This window comes from Symphalangus syndactylus, chromosome 3, assembly GCF_028878055.3.
Source record: "Symphalangus syndactylus isolate Jambi chromosome 3, NHGRI_mSymSyn1-v2.1_pri, whole genome shotgun sequence".
NCBI classification, from domain to species: Eukaryota; Metazoa; Chordata; class Mammalia; order Primates; family Hylobatidae; genus Symphalangus; species Symphalangus syndactylus.
Window position 1 is genome coordinate 52682714 of NC_072425.2, and position 18489 is coordinate 52701202.

General features: G+C 44.1%; 1 protein-coding gene across 14 annotated transcripts in view; it reads left to right on the forward strand.

The window, feature by feature from the left end:
* Positions 1-18489, forward strand: part of SPTLC1 (serine palmitoyltransferase long chain base subunit 1) — an 82698-nt gene that overhangs the window by 32519 nt on the left and 31690 nt on the right. For 13 of the 14 annotated variants that reach the window (XM_055271962.2, XM_055271960.2, XM_055271965.2 and 10 more), the window contains 3 exons: positions 572-665; positions 1487-1559; positions 13824-13956. In XM_055271962.2, the coding sequence (XP_055127937.1) occupies positions 572-665; positions 1487-1559; positions 13824-13956 (300 nt within the window). Of the gene's footprint in view, positions 1-571; positions 670-1486; positions 1560-13823; positions 13957-18489 lie in introns of all 14 variants that reach the window. The other variant, XM_055271963.2, reaches the window with a different exon arrangement.

Consider the following 18489-nt stretch of genomic DNA (forward strand, 5'->3'; position numbering starts at 1 on the left):
TCCGGTGTAGCTGCCACCCACATTCTCCCCACTCCCCAGGAGCGTGAGGATTCCTCTTCAACAGCATTCCAGCGTTAACTTTAGACATTGGGAACATACCCCACTTACCCTTTAGTGGCTTCCTATACGTGACATTTCTTTTTAAGCCATTTAACTATGCAAGATCATAACTCACTCTGCCTATTCTTGCCTTTGATCTTATTTTATATTTTCTTCCTGTTTGGCTTATTCCAGATTTTTCTGAGATACTTTATTTAGCAGCTTCATTCTTAAGCGAGTTTTAAAACCAAAGCATTTAAGATTTGCCATTCATTCATCTTGGAATTCTAGCTTATTTTTCTTTTTTATTTTAGTAGTACAGGTAGTTTATTAAAAATAAAATTAACGGAAAAATATCTTATTTTTAATGTACCATGCTTTAATATTACTTCTTAAAAACAAGAACTCAAAGACCAGTATGCAAATAGGGTAGGATGACAACACTATGTTGTTGTGCCTACCACCAAGGTAATATGATAGCGTGTAACATGAATGTGTAATTGACGTGTGCCACTCTTGATCTCTTCCCTAGCCCTCCAAGCCACAAAATTGTGGTGAATGGAAAAGAATGTATAAACTTCGCCTCATTTAATTTTCTTGGATTGTTGGATAACCCTAGGGTTAAGGTGAGTAGCACATATTGCTGAAGTGGACAGATAACATTACTGATTTAAGAAACTGGACATAAAAGACAAATGCAGGCTGGGCGTGGTAGATCACTTGAGGTCAGGAGTTTAAGACCAGCCTGGCCAACATGGTGAAACCCCATCTCTACCAAAAAATACAAAAATTAGTAGGGCATGGTGGCACATGCCTGTAGTCCCAGCTACTTGGGAGGCTGAGGTGGCAGAATTTCTTGAACCCAGGAGGTGGAGGTTGCAGTGAGCCAAGATGGTGCCACTGCACTCCAGCCTGGGCAACAGAGCGAGACTGCATCTCAAAAAAAAAAAAAAAAAAAAAAAAAAAAAAAAAAAAAAAAAATCAGAGCACTGGAAAGCGCTGTGCAAGTTTTTCCCATTCCTTTTTGTCTGACAGAGTTGTGAGCTGGACCTAGACAGAGAGAGGCAAGAGTCTCTTATGTGGCTCAGTGTTAGGCACTGAACAGGCCAGACCTAGAGAATAGTTGGAGAAGGGTCTAGGAAATTGCTCTCTCTCCTATTGGGATTGTGGGCTAACAGGCATTTTCCAGGAAAGACTTGGCCCACAAATGCAGAAAAACTAACCAGGTTTTGAGAATCAGGCTAGTATAACTTTTCCATATTTTAAGTCATATACTCAGTCTTTACACCTGTCTCTTCTTTATATTCTGTTAGAGTTGTCATAGTTCCAAGAAAGGAAGAAAAGTGGAGGAGGGAGGAAGGAGCTCTGTGGGTTAAAGAATAGGAAATGTTCGCTTTGAACTCTTAAAGATAAATTATTAAAGTATAATTCTTTTACTTCAATAAAGGCAGCAGCTTTAGCATCTCTGAAGAAGTATGGCGTGGGGACTTGTGGACCCAGAGGATTTTATGGCACATTTGGTAAGTTTTTGTTGTGTTCTCTTTGAGACTAGTGCTTTTAATAGTTAAGATTCAATTTTAGGCCGGGCATGGTGGCTCACACCTGTACTCCCAGCAGTTTGGGGAGGCTGAGGTGGGAGGATTGCTTGAACCCAGAATTTGAGACCAGCATGGGCAATATAGGGAGACCCTGTCTCTACAAAAAAATAATAAAATTAGCCGGGCATGGTGGGCTCATCCTCGTGTGCATGTGTGGGGATTGCAGTGTGAGGAACGAGTGCAGAGCAGCAGTACTCTTTATGCAGGGGAGATGGCCTCATACTTCTGCCCAGAGTCCATTGATGAGAACGGAACCCCTGCCATGACTAGCCACGCAGGGGGCTGAGAAACAGCTCTAGGAAGAAAGTGGAGAGCAGATTGCCTGGGGTGGAGGGAGGGGGGATAAACAGTGTCGTTTTTTTTCTTTCTAGAATGAAGGTGAAGGATCATTGATTTCCTTGTGTATGGATAATCTGGGAACAGGCCAACTAAATACTCGATGAGTGTAGGATTTCAAGTACAGTGAATTCCCTGGGAGTCATCAAAGAAGTCTGTTGTTTTATGGTTGTTTTTATTAAGTGTATATTCTTCGCTCCTGAAAATGTTATTAAATAATTGTTCAGGCCGGGCATGGTGGCTCATGCCTGTAATCCCAGCACTTTCAAAGGCCGAGGCGGGCAGATCACCTGAGGTCAGGAGTTCAAAAGCAGCCTGGCCAACATGCTGAAACCTCGTCTCTACTAAAAATACAAAAATTAGCTGGGCGTGGTGGTGGGTACCTGTAATCCCAGCTACGTGGGAGGCTGAGGTGGGAGAATTGCTTCAGCCTGGGAGGCAGAGGTTGCAATGAGCCAAGATCACGCCACTGCACTCCAGCCTGGGCAACAGAGCAAGACTCTGTCTCAAAAATAAATAAATAAAATTGTTCAAATGAATTTATTGCTGGAAATAACATTTTGGCTTATAAAATGACACAGTGTGGGGAAAGTAGAGCAAGGGAAGTATCTTCCGTCTTCCATCCTTGTTTCCATTTGTGGATCTTTTTGTGTTTTTTTACTTTAACAGTTAAGTTTTTTTACTTTCGTGATTTTTTAATGTAAGGGCGCACCTTACGTTATCCCTAAGCTAGTTTGGTGATTACATTATTTGTCTTGGGAACAGATAAGGAGAAGTAGTGTCCAGGAATCCTACAGCTGGAAGTGATCTTTCAAATCTTTAGTTCTAACCCTAAAATTAGAAATTGGCCAGGTTTAGTGGCTCATGCCTGTAATCCTAACACTTTGGGAGGCCAAGAAGGGAGGACAGCTTGAGCCTAGGCATATGAGACTAGCCTGGGCAACGTAGCGAGACCCCGTGTTTACAAAAAATAAAAATAAACCTGGCACTAGCGTGAACCTGTAGTCCCAGCTACACAGGTGGCGGAGGCGGGAGGATCCCTTGATCCTAGGAGGTTGAGGCTGTAATGAGCCGTGTTCACACCACTGCAATTCAGCCTGGATGACAGAGTGAGACCATCTCAAAAATAATAATAATAATAATAATAATAATATAATATAAACCAAGTATCCTGACTTCCATTCTTGATGGCAAGTTTGAAGAAATAAGCTCATATCAGAGCCTCCCACTTTCCTCTAGTCTAATGCAAACAGGGGTTGTTTGCTTGGTTTTTGATTGGTAGGGAATTATTTTCTTGGCAGGTATTAGAAAAGTAGAAAAGGCACATTTTATGGGGTTGTCGATTGTAATCTGATGAAAGCTTTCTGTGACTGCTTGCTGAGGTAAAGGATTTGTTTTCGTAGGTAGGTACGGAGGAGATCAGCAGCTTGTTGGTATTAGATATCAGGGGAGTTTTTCCTGTATTTTTCTAGGAAGTAAAGAATTTGTTCGGCAGGGTAAAGGTGGGGGATCACTGAAAGAGGTTCGGAGGTATAGGGAGACGGGGGAGGTTGCTGAGTCAGCTGGCAGGGCAGGGCAGGGACAGCTGTGTAGCAGGAGGAAGAGAAGGAAATGCATAGCCAACAATCTCTGGCTAAGGAAGGATTGGAGATGGTGAGGAGGGAGAGGGAGTGGGTGAGGGTGATGGTTTGCTGGAGATAACTAGGGAGGGGTAGAGGGTGGCAAGGGAATGGGAGTGAGACAAAGAGTAAGTATAAAAGAAAAGAACTTCATCAGGCTGGAAGAATTGGAGAGTACCTTGCCACAGAAGGTCATCTGTCCATTCTGAGAGAGTTAAGGGTGGCAGCTTGAGGGTGACACCACGAGATATCAGCTACAGTAGTCTGGAGGAAAAGCGTGAACTGGTAGTATAGACAAAAGCAGGGCATTTAGAAGTACGTGAAAATGGTTAGTAGGGACATAAGTAGACAGAGTTTAAATACTGGGGTGACTGTGTAAAGGCCTACTGTAAATAAAAGGTATACAGGGTTATTGTTCTTTTTCAGGAATGTGGGTAAGTTTAAGGGAAGTGGGGGAGAGTACTTGCGACTTCAGGAGGAGGCAGAGGAGCTAGGCTGGTCGTCTGATGGGCACAGTTTTATCCGGGAGCGATGAACCCAGTGGGGAGGATTCTGCAGACGGATCGTGGTTGGGGTACTGTAGATGACCAGGTAAGGTCCTGTCCACCGAGGTTGTAGAGTTTGAGCGGTTAGGTTCTTAACGAGAACTGACCGTCCAGCTAGGGTGTCTTTATATGGCTGGGTATCTGGAGTAGGTAAAAGGAAATTGGCAGCTTAGTGGATTTCCTATCTAGCCTGTTGAAGGACTGGAAGATAATCACCAAGAGGGGTGGTGTCTGAAATAAGGTTGGGCCCCAGCAGAAAGGTGCGGCCATATAAGAGTTCAAGTGGACTGTACCCGGTGGGTTCCCAGAGTGTGGCTCGAACTCTGAGGAGTGCAAGGGGTAGGAGAGTGGTCCAGTCTTTTTTAAGCTGGAGGGTAAGTTTAGTAAGGTGTGTTTTTAAAAGGCCGCTGGCTTTTTCTCCTTTTCCAGAGGACTGAGGGTGATATGGGGCATGAAGATTCCATTGAATACCGAGGGCTTGGGAAACTGCTTGAGTGATTTGGCTGATGAAGACCAGCCCGTTATCAGACTGTATGGAAGTAGGGAGACCAAACCGGGGGATTTTGTCTGTTAGAAGACGGAAATAACTGCAGTGGCCTTTTCAGACCCCGTGGGAAAAGCCTCAACCCATCTGGTGAAGGTGTCGACCCAAACCAGGAGGTATTTGAGTTTCCAGACACGGGGCATATGAGTAGAGTCAATTTGCCAATCATGAGCAGGGATAAATTGTCGTGCTTGATGCACGACAAGGAAAGGACGAGGTTTGAGAAAGCCTTGATGGGGTAGTAGGGTGGCATATAGCCCATTGAGAGGTGATTGTTTTAAGGATGGATGTCCAGGCTGGAAAAGAAATGAGAGGTTCTAAAAGGCGGATTAAAGGTTTATATCCTACATGGAAGTGGTCACGAAAGGAGGAGAGGATAGAGTAAGCTTGAGAGGCAGGGAGAAGGAGCTTTCCATGATCTAAAAACCAGTTGCCGGCCGGGCGCGGTGGCTCACACTTGTAATCCCAGCACTTTGGGAGGCCGAGGCGGGCGGATCACGAGGTCAGGAGATCGAGACCACGGTGAAACCCTGTCTCTACTAAAAATACAAAAAATTAGCCAGGCGTGGTGGCGGGCGCCTGTAGTCCCAGCTACTCGGAGAGGCTGAGGCAGGAGAATGGCGTAAACCCGGGAGGCGGAGCTTGCATGAGCCGAGATCGTGCCACTGCGCTCCAGCCTGGGTGACAGAGCGAGACTCCGTCTCAAAAAAAAAAAAAAAAAAAAAAAAAAACCAGTTGCCTTGAGTGGGAAGTGACTGGTAGGTTAAGGTTTCAGAAGGAGAGTAATAGGAGTGATAGATGAGAAGGAGAAATACTGGCCGCTGGGAGCAGATACTGGGGAGTTTGCTATTTCTTTGGCTGTTTTATTGGCATAGGTGTTTCCTTGGGCAATGGGATCAGAGGTTTTTTGGTGTCCTTTGCAGTGGATTACTCTGGCTTTGGCTGGAAGGAGGGCAGCTTTAAGGAGGGCTTTATTAAGGGGGCATTGATAATAGAGGATCCTTGTGTAGTGAGAAAACCTCTTTCTGCCCAGATGACAGCGTGGCGGTGGAGGATGTGAAGGGGGTATTTCGAGTCAGTATAGATATTAACATGCAGTCCTTTGCCAAGAGTTAGGGCACGAGTTAGTGCTATTAATTCAGCTTGTTGAGAGATTGTAAATGGGGAGAGTGCAGCAGTTTCAATGATAGATGAGTGAGACACAATGGCCTATCCTGCTTTTCCTGGTGTTAATCAACTGGTTTTTGAAGAACTGCCATCAGTAAACCAAGTGTGGTCTGGGTCAGGGACAGGAAAAAGGGAAATATGGGGAAAAGGAGAAGAGGCTATGTGGATTAAGGAAATATAGTCGTGTGGATTAGGATTTGTGGTGGGTAGTAAGTGAGAGGCCGGGTTGAAGTCCTGTCCAAAGGCAATGGTCCCCATGGGATTTTCAACAAAGAGTGAATAGAGCTGGAGGAGGCGGGGAGCCGAGAGTATGTGTTTTATGTGTGAAGAGGAAACTAAGTCTTGGAGGTTGTGAGAGCTATAAAAAGGTGAGTGGGGCATAGCCTGTGATTTTGAGAAACTCTAAGAGTATAAGGGCTGTGGCTGCTGTGGCATGCAGGCATGATGGCCAGCCCAGGACTGTAAGATTAAGCTGTTTGAATAGAAAGGCTACTGGTCACAGGCCTGGTTCCTGAGTAAGAATTCCTACAGCGCAGCCCTGCGTTTTTGCTGTGTGGAGGAAGGAGGGTTGGGAGGAGTCGGGAAGCGCTCGAGTAGGGGTTGTCTCTAGGGCCTTTTTTAGAGTAAAAGGAGGGGCGAGGGAAGGATTTAGGATCTGTGGGTTCAGCTAAGTTTCCTTTTGTGAGTTTATAGAGTGGTTTGGTTAGGGTGGCAAAACCTGGTATCCAAAGGCAGAAGTATCCAACAGCGCCTAAGAAGGAGAGGAGTAGTTGTTTGGTGGTAGGGACTGGAATTTGGGAGATTAGCTGAATACGGTCTGCTGGAAGTGCACACCTATGTTGGTGGAGGATTATACCAAGATAAGTAGAAATTTGAGCTTTGGAGGGGGATACTCTGTACCCCTTGGCGTAGAGGTGTTGAAGAAGCAGTATAGTGTCTTGCTGGGAAGATTGGTAAGAGGGGCTGCAAAGAAGAAGGTCATCCACATATTGAATGAGATGGGAAACAAGTGGACGAAAAGAAAGCAGGTCATGGGAGAGGGCCTGGCTAAAGTAGTGTGGGCTGTCTCTGAAACCTTAGGGCAGGACGGTCCGGGTGAGTTGTTGGGACTGGTGGGTGTCAGGGTCAGTCCAAGTAAAGGCAAAAAGGGGCTAGAAAGAGGGATGTAAGGGGATGGTAAAGAAGGCATCTTTGAGGTCAATAACAGAATAATGAGTTGTGGAAGGGGGTATTGAGGATAGGAGAGTATAAGGGTTAGGCACGACAGGGTGAATGGGGAGGACAGTCTGATTGATGAAACGAAGGTCTTGGACTAGCCTGTAGGATTTATCTGGTTTTTGAATAGGGAGGATGGGAGAGTTGTAAGGGGAGTTGGTAGGGACTAAGAGGCCATGCTGTAGTAGACAGGTAATAACAGGCTTTAGGCCCCTTAAAGCCTGTTGTGGGATGGGGTATTGGCATTGAGCAGGATAAGGGTGGCCATGCTTCAATGGGATGGTAAGGGGTGAATGATCAGTTGCAAGCAAAGGAGTGGAGGTATCCCATACTTTAGGGTTAAGGTGGGGAGATGAAAGGAGAGGTTGCGAGGGAGGTGTGGGATTGGATAAAAGGGCAGCTCTGAGATGTGGCTGTAGTCCAGGAATAGTCAGGGAGGAGGATAATTTAGTTAAAATACCTTGGTCTAATAATAGGCGGACTGGGCAGGTGGGGATAACTAGGAAGGAGCGCATAAAGGAGTGTTGCCTGATTTGGCAGCAGAGTTGGGGAGTTTTAAGGGGTTTAGAAGCTTGGCCGTCAGTACGCACAACAGTTATGGGGGCAAGGGAAACAGGCCCTTGAAAAGAAGGTAATGTGGAGTGGGTAGCCCCGGTATCGATTAAGAAGGGGATGGACTTACCCTCCACTGTAAGAGTTACCCGAAGCTCGGCATCTGTGATGGTCCAGGGGGCCTCTGAGATGTTCGGGCCACGTCAGTCTTCAGCCGCCAAGCCGAGGAGATCTGGGAAGGAGTCGGTCATTTCAGGTTTGAGCTCCAGGAGCTCCAGGATTGGTGATGAGAGTCAGACAGTCTGACTTCCAGTGAGGGCCCACACAGGGGCATGGCTTAGAAGGAATCCCGGACCGTGGGCATTCCTTGGCCCAGTGGCCAGGTTTTTGACATTTGAAGCAAGGTCCCGGAGGGGCAGTTCAACGCTGCGGTTTGTACGCCTTGAAGTTTTTGCAGGTAGGCGGTGCTGCTGGGGTTTGTTTTACGGTGGAGGCAAGCATTTGTAATTCCGAAATGCGCGCTGCCGCCTGGCAGCCTCTTCCCTATTATTCAACACCTTGAAGGCAGGGTTGATTAATTCCTGTTGTAGGGTTTGAGGGCCAGACTCTAATTTTTGAAGTTGCTTTCTAATGTTAGGAGCTGACTGGGTAATAAAATGCATGTTAAGGATAAGGTGGCCTTCTGGCCCTTCAGGGTTTAGTGCTGTATATCCCCTGAGGGTGGCAGCTAGATGGGTCATAAACTGAGCTGGATTTTCACCTTTGTTCTCAGTGGTCTCCTTTAGTTTGTCATAATTCACGGCTTTATATGCAGCTTTCTGAAGCCCCTGAACTAAACAAGAGATCGTGTAGTCCTGCCTGGCTATGCCTTGGGCCCCTGCCTGGTAGGTCCTTTGGGGCCTTCACGGGGTACTTCAAGGCGCCAGCAGTCATCAACATAAGATTGAGCTAGGGTCCAAAGTGAAGATGACATTTAAGTCATTCCAAGTGGGATTATAGGACCGTGCTAAGTATTGGAATTCTTGTATATATTTGGGTGGGGTCTGACAGAAAAGAGCCTGAATGCTGACTGATTTGGGAAAGGTCAGACATAGAGAAAAGGATGTGAACCTGGACTTTTCCTTCGGCTCCTGCCACCTCTCAAAGGGGAAATTGCTGGGCAGGGGTATGGGGGTCGGCTTCAGGGCCAAATTGTAAGCCAGAGCAGGTGTGAGGAGGGATGGCAATGGGAGGGGCATAAGGGGGTGGCTTGTGGGTAGAACTCGGTTCTGAGGGGGAATTAGGGCCAGGTTCGGATAGGTGGGTGGCGGGGGAGAAAGATGGGAGGGGTTAACAGACAAAGAGGAGTCAGCATCCCCAGTGGAAGAAGGAGAGGTAGATGGAAGGGAGATAAGGAAAATTTGGGATGGACCACATTGGGAGCAGAGACTAGGGAGAGATCGTAGCGTAAAAAAATGCCTGGACGTAGGGTACCTCAGACCATTTGCCCATTTTGCGACAGAAGTTGTTTAAGTCCCGCAAAATAGAGAAATTGAAAGTGCTGTTTTCTGTCCACTGAGAGCCATTGTCTGATTTATATTGGGGCCAGGCCGTGTTACAGAAAAAAACATTAGACGTTTAGGCTTTAGATTGGGTGAAAGCTAAGAGGTTTGAGGTTTTTGAGGACACAAGCCAGTGGGAAAGATGGAGGGCGGGAGGTTGCCCATGATAGAACTGGGAAAGTTTGAGGGGAAAGAAAGAGACAAGGAAAAGAGCAACCACTAGCACCCTCAGTGGACATCCCCAGTGGAGGTCCCAGGTTGTGTGGCTGGCAAATGGCCAAGGCTGGCATCCCCGGCATTTACCAAACACCGAGGGAAGACTGTCTTCCCAAGAAGAGTCCGTGACCAACGTTGGATTTTGGAAACACAGATAAGAGGAAGGTTCCTTGTCTCAATTTTGAGGAGAGAAAAAGAGGGAGAGAGATGAGGAGAGACCGAGGCAGCTTACCCGATCCATAGACAGAGGTGGGAGTGTTCGCGGGGACTGGTCTGAGGTCCTGAGGTCGAAGGAAGTCTCTTTGATGGAAGAGCGCGGGGAGGACAGGGGAGAGGTCTCCCGGGGAGAGTTCCCCTATCCCGGGCTTTCGGCACCAAATGTTATGCATGCGTCCAATTGAAGAGACATCCTGAACAGGCTAAGTGTGAGCAACAAGGCTGTTTATTCACCCGCGTGCGAGTAAGCTGAGTATGAAAAGGGAGTCAGCAGAGGGTGGTGGGATTGGAGATGGTTTTATAGGTTAGGGGTAGGCAGTGGAAAGTTACAGTTAGGGGCTGGTTTTTGCAGGTAGGGGAAGAATGTCACAAGGTACATTATCACGAGGTTACAGAGCACAGTGTCACGAGGTTATTATTGATCAGTTAGGGTAGAGCCTGTTAACAATGGTAGAATGCCGCAAGGTTGGCTAATCAGCTAAGACAGGTACTAGCCGTTTTTCTTCTTTTGTGGTTTTCCTGTTGTCCCAGACTTTCTGGCTGCAGGACACCTTCTGGATGTGTACGTGTGGGTCACAGGGGTCACGATGGCTTGACCATGGCGCAGCCTGCTCAGGGGACCTTACAATTTGGTCATAAAATTCCTAGATCTGCCACTTCTTCTTACCAGTCATGGGATCATGGTTTTCTCAGGTGTAAGTGGGGACGATCATTGCTTGCATGGCTTTAGAACACTTTGCTAAGGATCACATAAGATACCGCATGTGAAAACATGAAAAACATTTGGCTCTGTATGTTCCAGTGAGTACCTAAGGGCTATCACTTATACTCTTAAGAAGAAAAATTGTGCATGTCTCTAGGGACATTTTTGTGTGTGTGTTGTTGTGGTTGAGACGGAGTTTCACTCTTGTTGCCCAGGCTGGAGTGCCATGGCGTGATCTTGGCTCACCGCAACCTCCGCCTCCCGGGTTCAGGTGATTCTCCTGCCTCAGCCTCCCAGGTAGCTGGGATTACAGGCATGCGCCACCATGCCCAACTGATTTTTTTTTTTCTTTTAGTAGAGATGGGGTTTCTCCGTTTTGGTCAGGCTGGTCCCAAACTCCTGACCTCAGGTGATCCTCCTGCCTCGGCCTCCCAAAGTGCTGGGATTACAGGTGTGAGCCGCCACACCTGGCCTCTAGGGATTTTTTTTTTTTTTTTTTTTTAGGGACAGTATGTATGCAAAAATATGAAGGCCTTAAGAGAAAATGTAGTTTGTTTCTAAACTGTCCTAAAGTCAGCTATTTTATGGTGTTTTCTCTGGAAAACAACCAGGAAGGCCATAATCTCTCCTCCTTGTAAGTGAGAAGCTGAACAAGTGGCTCTTATTGGAAGATAATCTTAACAATTCAGAATTCAGATAGCTTTATTAGAAGATTGCCTAAAGTGTGACCAGGTTTTTGCTTTTAAAATAAAACCTTTTCTTTTATTCTACAAGTATTAATGTAATTAAACAAACTCTTAAATAGCATATTGCTTGTTTCATGCCAGGCAGTGTTCTGAGTGTTTTATCAACATTAACTTGTGCAGTCCTCCTACTAACCCTTGAGGAAGGTAGGACTATCCCCCCTGTTTGACAGAGGAAGGCACCAAGGCTGCCCAGAGCTGAACCCCCAGACCTAACTACAATCTGAGCTCTGTGATGACCGAGGTAGTGAGGCCTCCTGTCCCTTGAGGTTCTGGTGAGGGAGCCAGACAGGCAGATAAGCAAGTGCAAGAAAGTGCTGAGGGCTGTGAGGTGTGCGGAGGCATTCTAGGACACCTCCCTCTGTGGTCACTTCTCTGCCATGTTTAGTGCTAACAGTGAATTGTAGAATATAGTACTTTAGTTTTATTCCATGCAAGTCTACAGCTCCAGTTAGTGAAATGGATCATATACACAGAAGATACGGACATCAAAAGTTGAAGAAAAGTGAGTGCCCTTGTAGTTTTCCTGCTTGCTGCCTTCTGCTCCCTTGGGTTGAGAGTTTCTTCGTTGCACAAAGGAGCATCCAGAGAAACAAGTTCTGCAGTTACTCATATTTACCTGTCACAAAACCTGCTTTGCAAGGCTGACATCAGCTAAAACCCAGTGTCTTTTGATAGAAGGAAAAGACTAGTCTTTTTGAATTTTGGGGACTATGCTAGAACCAATAAGTCGTTGATTTATTGTTGAGAGATTCTTCTTCCCACTTATGGCAACTGTATATAAACAGTTACGAGTATACCTAATGATGGGAAGATTTGTAACGTGCTGATTTTCATCAAGTGGGTAACTCTAAAGTCCTGAAACAGGGTCATACTCAGTTTTACATTCTCATCATTCATCAATGAAAAGAGTCATTTAGAGCTAAGAAGTCTACAGAATGATTTAAAATCCCTTTTGTGGTTAGCAAAAACAGTTTGTATACATAGCATGTTTTTCTCTTTGAAACGGAGATACCAAATGAAAGCAAGCCACTGTTGCCCTCTGGCTGAACTGTGAAGGTTTGTGGCAGATATTTTCAATTAGAAGCACCATTATAGTTTGAAGGAGGCCTCCTACCTGGGAACGTGAGCAGTAGCAAAGTGATGGTGCTCAGAGAACAGTAATGAGGTTGAGAAGGAAGACATACCCAAGATGAGAAGGGAGACATACCCAGGAGTAAGCCATGCTCAGAGGTACTTGGCTGTTTTCCTCTTTCTTGCTAGATTTTGCCTGAAACCTTTTCTGATAGCATCTCTCCTAGAGGGTGGCTGTCAGATACAAGGAATCACGGCCTTGGATTTCGTGTGATCGTAGTGTCAGAGATCTTATACTCGAAGATCACCTGGGATACGTTCTTCTAAACTCTGTGTGGTGTTGTAAAGTCCCACGTTTATTTAATGTTGGTGTAATGAAAAGTGTCCATTTTATAAAATAACTATAACCAATTGGTAATGGAAATCAAATGATATTGACTGTGTTAACGTACAAATAGGAAGAAGCATGCCTCATATTTTATCACTATTTGATAGGAATGGAATTAATAGTTCATTTTAACAGTTCTGTAACGTTCTTTAGGAAGTCTGTAAATATGCTGCCTCCTGCCAGGCCGTCAGCCCTCTCTGCTGCCCCTAGCTCAGGAATGCCCAGACCGCCTGCCATTCCCTGTGCTTATGTTCTCATCAGTAGACACATCACGGCTCACTCATCCTGGGTCTCAAAATCCAACCCGGTGGCCTCTGATTTCCCTCCTTTCTGCCATAGCGCTCTAAGACTGGAGGGGCCTGGCTTCTTCGAGCTCTCCCCACACAGGGCCTGTGGTGAAACTCTGTTATCTAGTCCTCCAGGCTTGGGTCCTGCCATAGCTAAAAGAGCTAAAGGAATTTTTAAAAATCCCTTTCCCTCCTTGATAATGTCTCATTTGAAGACTGCTTTAAAGTTTTAAGATTCTAAGCTGGCCCAAGTGCCCTATTTATTCTAAGCATCACTGGTCCTCCGTCCGAGGGCATGAAGCCTCATGGTTCAGTCTGAGAGGTAAAAGGCTGTAAGGAGTCATGATTTAAGAGGAAAATAAAACATGTCAGTCTAATAATTATAATTTATCCTCATTATTATGTCAACATCCTCCTTACGGTGCATCTATAAAAGGACTATATTTCCTTTTGTACTATAAATTTGAATTCTTCATTACACTTACAAGAAATTCAGACAGAATCCCAGCCCCAGAAAGTGATGGGAGGTGCCACTACTAAATGCCGACACAGATTGTTAGAGGCGTGGTCACTGGAGTTCTAGTAAGTGTCACCTTCTTGATGCGAAGTATACAGGGTTCTTTTTGCTAAAATGCAAACAGACATTAATAAGTTAACATCAAACGTTGGTGAGACCTCAATGGTTTTGGTCAAGGGCAGTTAATGCAGGGAAACTTGGTAGGCCTTGAAGTCTTACAGTAGAGTGATATCAAAGCATAACCAGAAGTTGGAACTGCTCCAGTAACACATTTTGCAGATAGATGCGTAGCTGATTTAGTTCACGTATTTTAGAAGTTGTATGGGCCTAGAATTATTTTAATAGATCTTACATAATCTATCATTTAAAAACAATTCCATTTTGGCCATAAGGTGAAAGTATTGGTAATTATACTGCTTGTGTTCTTTTATTTGTTCTTTAGTAGAGAAAAATAATTATAAGTTTAACCATTTAACTTTTTTAACTGAAATGTTTAACCATTTAACTTTTTTAACTGAAATAGATGTTCATTTGGATTTGGAAGACCGCCTGGCAAAATTTATGAAGACAGAAGAAGCCATTATATACTCATATGGATTTGCCACCATAGCCAGCGCTATTCCTGCTTACTCTAAAAGAGGGGACATTGTTTTTGTGTAAGTAAACGTTACCTAGTTTTCTAATAGCAGTGCCTTTGAAATAATACCGACTGTCTTAGAGAAATACTTCATTAGAAGTTATCTACATAAAATAATGCTGCTTTTTGTTTTTCAAGAAATAGTCACCTCACCAAAGGTTTCAAAATTTGTGAAACCTTCACTTAAAAGATGCTTCACGCTGTCTATAGTCATTTATCTGCCATGATAATTATTTATTGATGTCCAGATGAGGACAGCTATCTACCTTCTTTGGGCAGCTCTGTGGCTGTGTGGTATCCTAGTCTGTGGTCACCACCTCACGTTGTCACTCAGACTGCCCGGCAAAGTCTCTCCATGTCTCATCACCCATTCACCCCGTCACCTGGTCTCAGCTGATCTTGCTTCCTACCTTATTAAGGATGGAGGAGCCATGACTTGGACACTTCTTTGACTACCCACAAGTGGATCTTCACACTCGCATGCCTGTCCTGAATGCGTGCTATCGAGGTTTACTGTGAAGGGCAGAGTACAGCCAAGCAAGGGCTGGCAGGCCCCAGGCAGCTGATTAAACCAGTCAGAGGCATCTGCCGCCCCAAGCCAAGCCCTGTCGTCCTATGAGTGGACTAAAATTTGGTCTCAAATTGACTTTAATTTCCTCTTCTTTCTTTCTTTCTTTCTTTCTTTCTTTCTTTCTTTCTTTCTTTCTTTCTTTCTTTCTTTTTTTTTTTTTTCTTGAGATGGAGTCTCACTTTGTCACCCGGGCTGGAGTGCAGTGGCGCAATCTTGGCTCTCTGCAACCTCCGCCTCCCAAGTTCAAGCAGTTCTCCTGCCTCAGTCTCCCGAGTAGCTGGGATTACAGGCATGCGCCACCATGCCTGGCTAATTTTTTTGTATTTTCAGTAGAGACGGGGTTTTGCCATGTTGGCCAGGCTGGTCTCGAACTCCTGACCTCAGGTGATCCACCTGCCTTGGCCTCCCAAAGTGCTAGGATTACAGGCGTGAGCCACCGCGCCTGGCCTTTTTTTATTTTTATTTCTTAATTTTTTTTTTTATTTTGAGATGGAGTTTCACTCTTGTCGCCCAGGCTGAAGTGCAGTGGAGTGATCTCGGCTCACTGCAAGCTCCGCCTCCCGGGTTCAAGCAATTCTCCTACCTCAGCCTCCCGAGTAGCTAGGACCACAGGCACCAGCCACGAAACCTAGCTAATTTTTTGTATTTTTAGTAGAGATGGGGTTTCACCATGTTGGCCAGGCTGGTCTTGAACTCCTGGGATTACAGGCGTGAGCCACTGCGCCTGGCCTCCTCTTTTCCTTTTTAACATCATAGCCAGATTAATCTTTTTAAAATGTAAATCCTATTTTGTCACATTTTATTTAATACAATTTAGAGCTTCTATTGTTCCTAAAATGAAGACCCAAGTCCTTTGTATGATCTTGTGAGCTCTGCACCACTTTTTCAGGCTCATTTTGTACCATTTTCCCCGAGGTGTTTAAGCTGTAGCCTTGCCAGCCCTGTATGCCAGTGTCCTCTCACCTTGGGGCCCACGCACATGCTCGTTCTGACTAGAACACTGTTCCTCCTCCCCTCTCCTACTTAACCTTCTCATCCTTCACATACGTCACCTCTGCAAGGAAGCCATCCCACACCTCTCAGAGCAGGTCAAGACCCCTGCTGCATGTGGACAAAATCTTACAGCCAGAGAGAATTTATTGTTCTTGTTTATCCATGCTCACAGGAGCACTCAAACTGCCTGTCAAGGTCACCCTGCTTCTCAAGCCTCCCTCCCACACACAGACACACACACACACACACACACACACACACTCTCACACACACTCTGCTCTGCTCATTTGCTTCATACTTACTGTACTTTTCTTTTGTAGAACTTGTAACGGTTTATAATTGTATATCTGTGTGGTTATTTGCTTCTGTTTCTTGCTGGGAGCCCATTACTTAGAATAGTATTTATCATTTAGTAATGGTCAATGAACAGTAGTTCAGTAAATGAATGAAAGGAAGCTGGAGCTCAGAATACGGGCCAGATAACTGTGTTGCAGAGCCTGGCATCCCTCAAGCCCTGCACTGGCCTCTTACTTACCACTCACCATTGGAACGCTTGTGCAGCGACAGAGCCTTCTATCATAATTACTACAGAGCTGACTCTACCTGGGGCTTCTGCAGTACGTGTGACCCATTCCTCACCATAGCCCTACAGCAGTCTAGGAGCACTAGAGCAAATGTCCTGGGTCTAAGTAGTATACTAATGTGACCATAAAAATGAATATTTTTATTAATTTTTGGCGAATAGTTTAAAAATAACGTGAAAGACTCATCACTAACTGAAGCGCCATTGACTTAAACAGTGTTCCTAGGTTTTTAGTAAAAGCGGAGTTACAGACAGCTGCAGTGTCATTCAGTGTCACTTTATACACAACACCCCACTATAAATTCTTTTTAAGTCCAGAAAAAGTTGATGGTTACTGGTGAACTCCTATGCTTCCTTTGATAAATACTACATTGTCCATTTTCTGGTTGTATGATTTGTTTTTATACACATGAGTTTTGAGAGTTCTTTATACATTCTAGATCATAGTTCTTTATCAGATATGTGGTTTGCGAATACAAATTTTGATGTCCACATACTCATTGCTGAAATGTAGAAATGAAATGGATTTTTTGTGTGCTGAGCTTGTATCCCGCAACCTTGCCAAACTCAATTAGCTCTAGGAACTGTTTTTCTAGATTGCTTAGGATTTTCCATGTAGACAATCGTCATGTCATCTGTAAATAGTTTTATTTATTTTCTAATCTACTTACTTTTTATTCCCTTTTATTGTCTTACTGCACTGGCAAGAACTTCCAGGACTGTGTTAAAAGTAGTAAGAGAAGACATTCTTGCCCTGTTCCTGATATTAGAAAGCATTTGCTCTTTCACCAATAAGTATAATGTTAGGTGCAGGTTTCTTACAGATGCTCTTTATTACATTCACTTTCCTGCACCTCATCCTTTTTTTCTGAGCATTTTCATTGCAAATCAGTGTGAATTTGGTTGGTCAGCTACTTTTTCTGTATTGGTTGATATGATCATGTGATTTTTCTTTTTTAGTCTGTTAATGTGGTGGATAACATTGATTTATTTTCAAATATTGAAGCAGCCTTGCATACCTGAAATAAATACCACTTGGTTACGGGGTATAATTTTTTTTATAAAAAGCTAAATTCGATTTGCCAATCTTTTGTTAAGGATTTTGAATCTGTGTTCATGGGGGAGATTGTCCTATAATACACTTTTTTTGATACTTACTTTGGTTTTGGTAGCAGAATAACACTTCATAGAATCAATTGGGAAGTGTTCTATCTTCTATTTTGTGGAGCTATTTGTATAGAATTACTTTTAATTATTTGATTGTTTGGTAGAATTCTCCCATGAAACCATCTGGGCCTGGAGATTTCTTTTTTGCAAGTATCTTAACTCGGAATTCAGTTTCCTTAGTAGTTATCAGGCTATTCAAATTATCTGTCGTATTGAGTGAATTGAGGTAGTTTGTGTTTTTCAAGGAGTTGGTCCGTTTCTTAAAAGTTGTCAGATGTACATGTGTGGTGCTGTTGATGGTATTCCCTTATTATTCTGATGTCTGCAGAGTCCACAGTTACATACCTTGTTTCACTCCTGGTATTGGTAATTTGTGCCTTTTCTCCTGTTTTCTGTGTCAGTCTTGTTAGAGGTCTGTCAATTTTATTGATCTTTTGAAAGAATCAGCTCTTTGTTTCATTGGTTTTTCTCTATTGTATTTTTATTGTCAGTTCCATTGATTGATTTCTCCTATTTCCTGCCTTCTGCTCACTTTTGGTTTATTTTGTTCTTTTTCTTGATTTGGAGGTAGGAGCTTAAATTATTAATTTGAAACTTTTTCTCTTTTGTTTAATGTTCATTTAGGGCTATGAATTGCCCTCTCAACACTACTTTAGTTGTGTCTCACAAGTTTTGATGTGTTGTGTTTTCATTTGTATTTAGTTCATTTTTGTTTTGTTTTAAGAAATATTTTTCTCTGGTCGGCCGTGAACCCTGGGCTCAATGGATTCTTTTGCTTCAGCCTCCTGGGTAGTTGGGACTACAAAAACACACCACTGTGCCCAGTTTACACTTTCCCTTTGACCTATGGATTATTCAGAAGCGTATTGTTTACTTTTCAGGTGTTTGGGGACTTTAAATTTGTTGTAGTTTGGCTTATGGCTAATACGGTAGTCTATTTTGGAATATCTTACGTGGGCACTTAAAAAATGTGTATTCTGCTGCTGTTTGGTGGAGTGTTCTATAAATGTCAAGTCTTTTTGGTTGATGGTGTCTTTGGGTTCTTCTATCTTGGTGATTTTCTGTCTAGTTCTTCTATCAGTTGTTGAAGGATAATGAAGCTTCCAACTGTAATTGTGGGTTAGTCTATCTCAGTTTTATCAGCGGTTGCATCTCAAATTTTTTAGCTTTTTCGTTTAGTGCATATTTAAGATTACTGAGTTTTCTTGATGAATTGACCCTTTTGGCATTTCATAATG